This window comes from Mustela putorius, unplaced genomic scaffold (assembly GCF_011764305.1).
Source record: "Mustela putorius furo isolate JIRA1106 unplaced genomic scaffold, ASM1176430v1.1 tig00000460_pilon_pilon_pilon, whole genome shotgun sequence".
In the NCBI taxonomy this organism is placed as follows: domain Eukaryota; kingdom Metazoa; phylum Chordata; class Mammalia; order Carnivora; family Mustelidae; genus Mustela; species Mustela putorius.
In genome coordinates, this window is record NW_025421389.1 from 1,107,569 (window position 1) to 1,117,250 (window position 9,682).

Here is a 9,682-nt window from a genome sequence, read left to right on the forward strand (position 1 = left end):
GTGATCCAAAGGGCACGTGCACCCGAATGTTTATAGCAGCAATGTCTACAATAGCTAAACTATGGAAAGAACCTAGATGTCCATCAACAAATGAATGGATAAAGAAGAGGTAGTATTTATATATATAATGGAATACTATGCAGCCATTAAAAGAAATGAAATCTTGCCATTTGCAATGAAGTGCATGTAACTAGAGGGTATTATGCTTAGTGAAATAAGTCATTCAGAGAAAGACAATTATCATATGATCTCCCTGATGTGAGGAAGTTGAGAGGCAAAGTGGGAGGTTTGGTGGATAGGAAAGGAATAAATGAAACAAGTTGGGATCAGGAGGGAGACAAACCATAAGAGACTCTAAATCTCACAAAACAAACTGAGGGTTGCTGGGGGAAAAAGGGTAGGAAGAGGGTGGTTGAGTTATGGATATTGAGGAAGGTATGTGCTATGGTGAGTGCTATGAAGTTTGTAAACCTGGAGATTCATAGACCCATACCCCTGGGGCTACTAATATAATATGTTAATAAAGAATAAAAAAAATTAAAATAAACTAGACTATTAAAAATAAATGATCCTGCTCTATAAAAGACAATGCCAACAGACTAAGATATGCATTGACTAGGAGAAAATATTTTCAGAAGACTTAGGATAAAGAACTGTATTCAAATATATATGAAAAATACTTAAGACTCAACAATAAGGGCGGCGGCTCCTGGTGCGGCTCGGCGCGCGGCCAGCTCTCGAGTTTGGAACGGAACGCTCGGTGTCACGGTCCCCGCCGGGAAACTTTGCCGCGGAACCGCGACCTCCTGGCCCGCGCAGCCCGGCATGAAGCGGCGCTGAAGAGCTGCCGCCTTCGCGGCCTCCGTCGCCAACGCCGCCAGAGGAGGAGTCGCAAGCACCCTGGGCCAAGCCGATGACTACTGCAAACTGTGGCGCCCACGACGAGCTCGACTTCAAACTCGTCTTTGGCGAGGACCCGGCGGCGCCGGCGCCGCCGCCCTCGGGCTCGCGGCCTGCTGATCTTGAGCCAGATGATTGTGCATCCATTTACATCTTTAATGTAGATCCACCTCCATCTACTTTAAAGCTCATCTACTTTAAACTTACCACATCATGGATTACCGTCTCACTCTTCTGTTTTGTCACCATCGTTTCAGCTCCAAGGTTACAAAAGCTATGAAGGAACTTGTGAGATTCCTGAATCTAAATACAGCCCATTAGGTGGTCCCAAACCTTTTGAGTGCCCAAGCATTCAGATTACATCCATCTCTCCTAACTGTCATCAAGAAGTAGATGCTCATGAAGATGACCTACATATAAATGACCCAGAAAGGGAGTATTTGGAAAGGCCATCTAGAGATCATCTCTATCTTCCTCTTGAGCCATCCTACCGGGAGTCTTCCCTTAGTCCTAGTCCTGCCAGCAGTATATCTTCTAGGAGCTGGTCCTCAGATGCATCTTCTTGTGAATCTCTTTCACACATTTATGATGATGTGGATTCGGAGTTGAATGAAGCTGCTGCCCGATTTACTCTCGGATCCCCTCTGACTTCTCCTGGTGGCTCGCCTGGAGGCTGCCCTGGAGAAGAGTCCTGGCATCAACAATATGGACTTGGACACTCCTTGTCACCCAGGCAATCTCCTTGCCACTCTCCTAGACAAGTGTCACTGATGAGAATTGGCTGACCCCTAGGCCAGCTTCAGGGCCCTCATCAAGGCCTACTTCCCCCTGTGGGAAACGACGGCACTCGAGTGCTGAGGTTTGTTATGCTGGGTCCCTTTCACCCCATCACTCACCTGTTCCTTCTCCTGGTCACTCCCCCAGGGGAAGTGTAACAGAAGATACCTGGTTTAATGCCTCTGTCCAGGGTGGATCAGGCCTTGGCCCTGCACTTTTTCCATTTCAGTACTGTGTAGAGACTGATATCCCTCTGAAAACAAGGAAGACTTCTGAAGATCAAGCTACTGTACTACCAGGAAAATTAGAGCTCTGTTCAGATGACCAAGGGAATTTGTCACCATCCCGGGAGACTTCAATAGATGATGGCCTTGGATCTCAGTATCCTTTAAAGAAAGATTCATCTGGTGACCAATTTCTTTCAGTTCCTTACCCTTTACCTGGAACAAACCAAAGCCTGGCCATACCCCAATATTTCACACATCTTCATTACCTCCACTAGACTGGCCTTTACCAACTCATTTTGGACAGTGTGAACTGAAAATAGAAGTACAACCTAAAACTCACCATCGAGCCCATTATGAAACTGAAGGTAGTCGAGGAACAGTAAAAGCATCTACTGGGGGACATCCTGTTGTAAAGCTCCTGGGCTATAATGAAAAGCCGATAAATCTACAGATGTTTATTGGAACAGCAGATGACCGATATTTACGACCTCATGCATTTTACCAGGTGCATCGAATCACTGGGAAGACTGTTGCTACTGCAAGTCAAGAGATAATAATTGCCAGCACAAAGGTTCTGGAAATTCCCCTTCTTCCTGAAAACAATATGTCAGCCAGTATTGACTGTGCAGGTATTTTGAAACTCCGCAATTCAGATATAGAACTTCGAAAAGGAGAAACTGATATTGGCAGAAAAAATACTAGAATACGACTCGTGTTCCATGTGCACATCCCGCAGCCCAATGGAAAAGTCCTTTCTCTGCAGACAGCTTCCATACCTGTTGAGTGCTCTCAGCGGTCTGCTCAAGAACTTCCTCATATTGAGGAGTACAGTATCAACAGTTGTTCTGTAAATGGCGGTCATGAAATGATAGTGACTGGATCTAATTTTCTTCCAGAATCCAAAATCATTTTTCTTGAAAAAGGACAAGATGGACGACCTCAGTGGGAGGTAGAAGGGAAAATAATCAGGGAAAAATGTCAAGGGGCTCACATTGTCCTTGAAGTTCCTCCATATCATAACCCAGCAGTTACAGCTGCAGTGCAGGTGCACTTTTATCTTTGCAATAGCAAGAGGAAAAAAAGCCAGTCTCAACGTTTTACTTACACACCAGTTTTGATGAAGCAAGAACACAAAGAAGAGGTTGACTTGTCTTCAGTTCCAGCATTGTCTGTGCCTCATCCTGCCCAGACCCAGAGGCCTTCCTCAGACACAGGACACCCACATGACAGTGTACTGTCAACACAGAGAAGCTTGGTTTGTCCCATTCAACAAACATATGCATCCATGGTTACTTCATCTCATCTGCCACAGTTGCAGTGTAGGGATGAACGTTCTGGTAAAGAACAGCATATGATACCTTCTTCAGTCATGCACCAGCCTTTTCAAGTCACATCAGCACCTCCTGTGGGGTCTTCCTATCAGCCTATGCAAACTAATATTGTGTACAACGGACCAACTTGTCTTCCAGTTAATGCTGCCTCTAGTCAAGAATATGATCCGGTTTTGTTTCCACAGGATGCACCTCTTCCCAGTTTAATAAATCTTGGCTGTCAGCCGCCGTCATCCATACCTTTTCATTCTTCAAATTCAGGCCCAGCAGGACATCTCTTAGCCCACACACCTCATTCAGTGCAGACCCTGCCTCACCTGCAGTCAGTGGGATTTCATTGTTCAAACACAGGACAAAGATCTCTTTCTTCTCCAGGGGCTGATCAGGTCACAGGCCAGCCTTCCCCTCAGTTACAACCCATTACATATGGTCCTTCACATTCAGGGTCTGCTACAACTGCTTCCCCAGGAGCCTCACATCCCCTGGCTAGTTCATTACTTTCTGGGCCACCATCTCCTCAGCTACAGCCTATGCCTTACCAATCTCCAAGCTCAGGAACTGCCTCATCACCGTCTTTAGCCACCAGAATGCATTCTGGACAGCACTCAACTCAAGCACAAAGTACAGACCAGGGAGGTCTTTCTGCACCTTCATCCTTAATCTGTCACAATTTGTGTGATCCAGCTTCATTTCCACCTGATGAAGCAACTGTGAACATTAAGCCTGAACCTGAAGAGCAAGAGCCTAACTTTTCAACAATTGGTCTGCAGGACATCACTTTAGATGATGACCAGTTTATGTCTGACTTGGAACACCAGCCATCAGGTTCAGCAGAGAAATGGCCTAACCACAGTGAGCTCTCATGTCCAGCTCCTTTCTGGAGAATCTAGAGGTGAACGAGATAATTGGGAGAGACATGTCTCAGATTTCTGTTTCCCAAGGAACAGGGGTGAGCAGGCAGGCTCCCCTTCCAGGCCCTGATTCCCTGGATATAGGAAGATCCGAAGGCCTCTGACAAGAGTTCACTGCAGCCTTGTGTCCACCACCACGTACTTCTCAGCATGTTTCTCTCCTTGGACCTTGGGTTTCCAACTCTGTGGCCATCAGGACTGGCACCGGGAGTTGGGGTCACCGTATGTGGGGAAAGCAGCATTCCTCCACCTCAGGCCTTGGGTAGATTTTGTAAAAGAACAGGAGCAGCATAGACTGAGCTTTGGGGAAATAAGCTTTGCTTTTTATATTTAAATAGGATACTTTTATATGATGGGTGCTTTGAGTGTGAATGCAGCAGGCTCTCCATTTCAGAGATGCTGCTTTTGCAAGTGACCTGGTTGCTTAGCTATGATTGGTGATTTTACTCCTTTATGGTCATTTGAAGGACTCTTTAGCCTTGATGATATTTTTAAAGTAGGAACTTTTGATAAAACCTTCCAGAGGCAAACAAAGAAAAAAAAAAAATTCTCCTAAGCCCACACCTATGCCTCAAAAACTCAGCATGTCCTAAAGCCTTTCATAGATTTATAGGAAATAAAGCCAAATGTAGCTAATACTTCTTTATAAAAGTAAACTGTTAGAGAAGAGACCATTCCCATCATTGACGTGTTGGAATATAAAACGACATTCCAGAGCATAGCCTTTTTGTAACGTTCTAGGTAATCTTCCTGCAATCTCTCTATACTGATGCCATGTTGAAATTGCTTTTTTTCCCTCAGGGCCTTGGATAAGATAGCTCCATGTAAGGTGACTTTGAAAGGTGGGCTTTTAAGCTTCCTAGCTTTAATATCCTGCCATCCTGCAAACAAGTAGGCTGTGGAGTGCTTTTCCCTTGTGTGTCCTCTGTCCCAGACCTTTTCTAACTGGGAATATCTGCATTTGGCTGCTCTATAACCTTTGAAGCCACAGCCTCATGATGGTTTAGGCAAATTTGCCGGTTCTAACTCCTCTCCAGAGGCCAGGCTGTGTCATAAGCTAAGCACAAATGAACTATGCGTCAGAAGAGGAGCAGAGAAAATGCAGGACTCCAGAAGGGAAGCTTCTACGATTTGCAGTGGAATGGAATGCTTATCCCTCGTTCTGTTTACAGCCGAAAATGATTCTGGCCTACCCTCCTCCCATCTACACAGCCTAAAAAATACAGCCTTTTCCCCAAAAGGCTTCAACGCAAACCCAGACATGAGGTAGCATCATAGACTTGACCCTCCACGCCAAAGATGCCCCGGTGCTGCTGCTGGTGAGGCTGGTGCCCAGGGCAGGGGCCAGCAAAAACCTCCAGCTTGCTGTCTACCAAAGGAGGTGCCCAACTTGGGTGCTTTTTCCAAACCCCACCCTTTTCCCTTTAATGGGATTAGTACCTATTCCAAGGCTGGGCCCATTTCAAAGCACCTGAAGTTTGCAGTATGTTTTCCAACAAAATCATGTAATTTCATTTATTCAGGAAGGAAAAAAAAATAATTTTTTTTTTTTGAGTGCCTGTATGTGTGACAGTGTGCTGAGCTGGTCAAGGGCTTTTTAATCCAGGGAATTAGGAGTCCTAGATGCCAGGACTCTCCATTGAGGCCAAGTAAGGCCTCCGCAGGGGGAGCCGGCTCATTGCCCACCTCCTCTAGTCAGGCAGGTAGGAGCCGTTGGCCTCCTGCAGGATAAAGAAGTATGTTTTTTTTTTTCCCCCCTTCAAACCATGATTTAGTTTTCCCCTAAACCTAGTTAGAGAAAAATATCTGTCCTTCAGCAAATCACTCTGGTCCCTCCTGGAGCTGGGTGTTTTCACATTTTTCTTTAAAAGTTTTATGTCAGGGGCGCCTGGGTGGCTCAGTGGGTTAAGCCGCTGCCTTCGGCTCAGGTCATGATCTCAGGGTCCTGGGATCGAGTCTCGCATCGGGCTCTCTGCTCGGCAGGGAGCCTGCTTCCCTCCCTCTCTCTCTGCCTGCCTCTCCATCTACTTGTGATTTCTCTCTGTCAAATAAATAAATAAAATCTTTAAAAAAAAAAAAGTTTTATGTCAGAATGTGGACAGTGCGATTTGCTTCAGGGCCTGTAGTTGGCAGCCCACAGTTTCCTTTGGAGGGGTTTTAAGAGGCAGCCCCTGAAAAGAAGTTCCAGACAGCTGGCCGGACTTGCCTTCACCCTCTTGCCCCTGGGGTAGCTGTCTCACATGGGGTTACTGCAAGAGTTTCCCTTGCAGGACCCTCTGGGGGTTGCTCTGCTGCCCTCATGAATAAAAGCCTCTATGACTCCTTAATATCTCTTTCTTCTGTCTTGCTGTTGGTGTAGAGAAATGCAACTGATTTCTGTGCATTGATTTTATATCCTGACACTTTACTGAATTCCTGTATAAGTTCTAGCAGTTTTGTAGTGGAGTCTTTTGGGTTTTCCACATATAGTATCATATCATCTGCGAAGAGTGATAATTTGACTTCTTCTTTGCCGATTTGGATGCCTTTAATTTCCTTTTGTTGTCTGATTGCTGAGGCTAGGACCTCTAGTACGATGTTGAATAGCAGTGGTGATAATGGACATCCCTGCCGTGTTCCTGACCTTAGCGGAAAAGCTTTCAGTTTTTCTCCATTGAGAATGATATTTGCGGTGGGTTTTTCATAGATGGCTTTGATGATATTGAGGTATGTGCCCTCTATCCCTACACTTTGAAGAGTTTTGATCAGGAAGGGATGCTGTACTTTGTCAAATGCTTTTTCAGCATCTATTGAGAGTATCACATTGACTGATTTGTGGATGTTGAACCAACCTTGCAGCCCTGGAATAAATCCTACTTGGTCGTGGTGAATAATCTTTTTAATGTACTGTTGAATCCTATTGGCTAGTATTTTGTTGAGAAGACATCCAGATGGCCAACAGACACATGAAAAAGTGCTCCATATCACTCGGCATCAGGGAAATACAAATCAAAACCACAATGAGATATCACCTCACACCAATCAGAATGGCTAAAATCAACAAGTCAGGAAATGACAGATGCTGGTGAGGATGCGGAGAAAGGGGAACCCTCCTACACTGTTGGTGGGAATGCAAGCTGGTGCAGCCACTCTGGAAAACAGCATGGAGGTTCCTCAAAATGTTGACAATAGAACTGCCCTATGACCCAGCAATTGCACTATTGGGTATTTACCCTAAAGATACAAATGTAGTGATCCAAAGGGACACATGCACCCGAATGCTTATAGCAGCAATGTCCACAATAGCCAAACTATGGAAAGAACCTAGATGTCCATCAACAGATGAATGGATCAAGAAGATGTGGTATATATACACAATGGAATACTATGCAGCCATCAAAAGAAATGAAATCTTGCCATTTGCGACAACATGGATGGAACTAGAGCGTATCATGCTTAGCGAAATAAGTCAAGCAGAGAAAGACAACTATCATATGATCTCCCTGATATGAGGAAGTGGTGATGCAACATGGGGCTTTAAGTGGGTAGGAGAAGAATCAATGAAACAATATGGGATTGGGAGGGAGACAAACCATAAGTGACTCTTAATCTCACAAAACAAACTGAGGGTTGCTGGGGGGAGGGGGTTTGGGAGTACGGGGTGGGATTATGGACATTGGGGAGGGTATGTGCTTTGGTGAGTGCTGTGAAGTGTGTAAACCTGGTAATTCACAGACCTGTACCCCTGGGGATAAAAATATATGTTTATAAAAAATAAAAAATTAAAAAAAAAAAAAAGCCTCTATGATCCAGAGTTGCTATGCACCAAATTCTTATGCCTTTTAAATACTTTGATGCCTGTAGCACTAGAAATGCTTTCCTATTTAAAATAAAAGTTGAATTTTAAAAGAAAAAAAAAAAGGACTCAACAATAAGAAAATGAAAAAGCCAATTAATAAATGGACAATGGATCTGAAGGGACACTTTGCTAAAGATATACAAATAGTATATAAGCAAATGAAAATAAATTTAATGTGATGTAAGTAAGAAATTATAAATTAAAACAATGGGATATCACTACATGTTCATTACAATGTATAAAGTCCAATGCCAAATTCTGGTAAGGACATAAAGGAATAATTACTCTCATTGTTGAATTATATCCCCTTCAAGTACAGTTTGGAAATTTCTTATATAACCATTTCTTAACCAACTGAGCTACTCAGGTGCCCCTATAACCATTTCTTATATGATAAGCATACTTTTATCATATAATCCAGCAGTAATGCTCTTCATATTTACTAAATAAACTGAAAACTTTTGTCATCTGTACATGGATGGTCATAAAACTTTTTTCATAATTGCCAAAACTTGGAATCAATCAATATGTCATTTAGTAGGTGAATAAACTGAGGTATAATCAAATAATGGAATATTATCCTGTGCTAAAAAATAAGCTATCAAGCCCCCCAAAACCATTAAGGAACCAAACATGCACATTACTAAATGAAATAAGCCAGTTAGAAAAGGCTATATGCTCTATGATTCCAATAATATGACATTCTAGAAAAGTCAAAACTATGGATGCAGTAAAACAATTTCTTGTCATCAGGGGTTCAGGACAGGAATGATGGGTACACCATACTCAGGATTTTTAGGGCACTAAAATCTATATATTGCAATGCATAGACAAGTCATTACACATTAGTTAAAAGCCATAGAATATAAAAAAGGGGGAAAAAAAGAATATAAAAAAGCAAGAGTGAATCTTTCATAACTCATGAAAGAAATATGACCCAGAAAATTAGAGAGAAAGAAAAGTAAACGGGGCATCAAGAAGGAAGAGTAAACATGGGAAAAAGCAGAAATGTGGCTACATAAAATAAAATATCATGATCCTCATGAGTTTTATGAATTCTATTTGATAATTAAAACACAAGTTATAACATTAGCTGATAATCAAGACTGATATTGAACATGGAGAAGATAAGAGTAAGCCAAAGAAGTAAGATTTCTATATTTCACTCAAGGTGATGAATTGTCCTGTCAGTTAATTATGTAAGCTATAAATATTTTGCAAAATCCATTGGAATTGCTATAAAAACTATGTGATTTTAAAACTACTAAAAAACCATGATTAAATGAAAGACATAAGTAACTAAAGGAATATAAGATAAGAAAAATCAAGAAACAAGAATCAGAGGAAACAGATGGTAACAAAATAACACACATAGGTTTTGACATATTGATAAATACTATGAGTCTAAACTATCTAAATACACTAATCAAAAGGCAGAAGATAGGCAGAATAGGCTTTAAAAAAAAAAAAGTGGCCCACTATATGTTGTTTACAAGAAATGTACTTCAAATACAATTATGTAAGTGGATTGAAAGGATACAAAACCTTAATCTTTGATATTTTAGGAAAAAAGACATTAGAGCTAAGAATATTATTACCATAAAGAATTGAATTTAAAAAAATTTAAAAATGGAATTTATACAATGACATTTTTAAAGATTTATTTATTTATTTTAGAAAGAGAAGGAGAGAGGGGAA

At 42.2% G+C, this 9,682-nt stretch overlaps 1 protein-coding gene across 1 annotated transcript; it reads left to right on the forward strand.

Annotated features, from left to right (window-relative positions):
- The first annotated feature begins 913 nt into the window (after positions 1-913).
- Positions 914-4,848, forward strand: LOC101671517 (nuclear factor of activated T-cells, cytoplasmic 3-like). The gene is given in 5 exon segments (XM_045080320.1): positions 914-1,084; positions 1,086-1,656; positions 1,659-2,105; positions 2,108-4,023; positions 4,128-4,848. Coding segments are annotated over 5 exon segments (3,228 nt in total). The 3' UTR covers positions 4,251-4,848.
- The last annotated feature ends 4,834 nt before the right edge of the window (positions 4,849-9,682 follow it).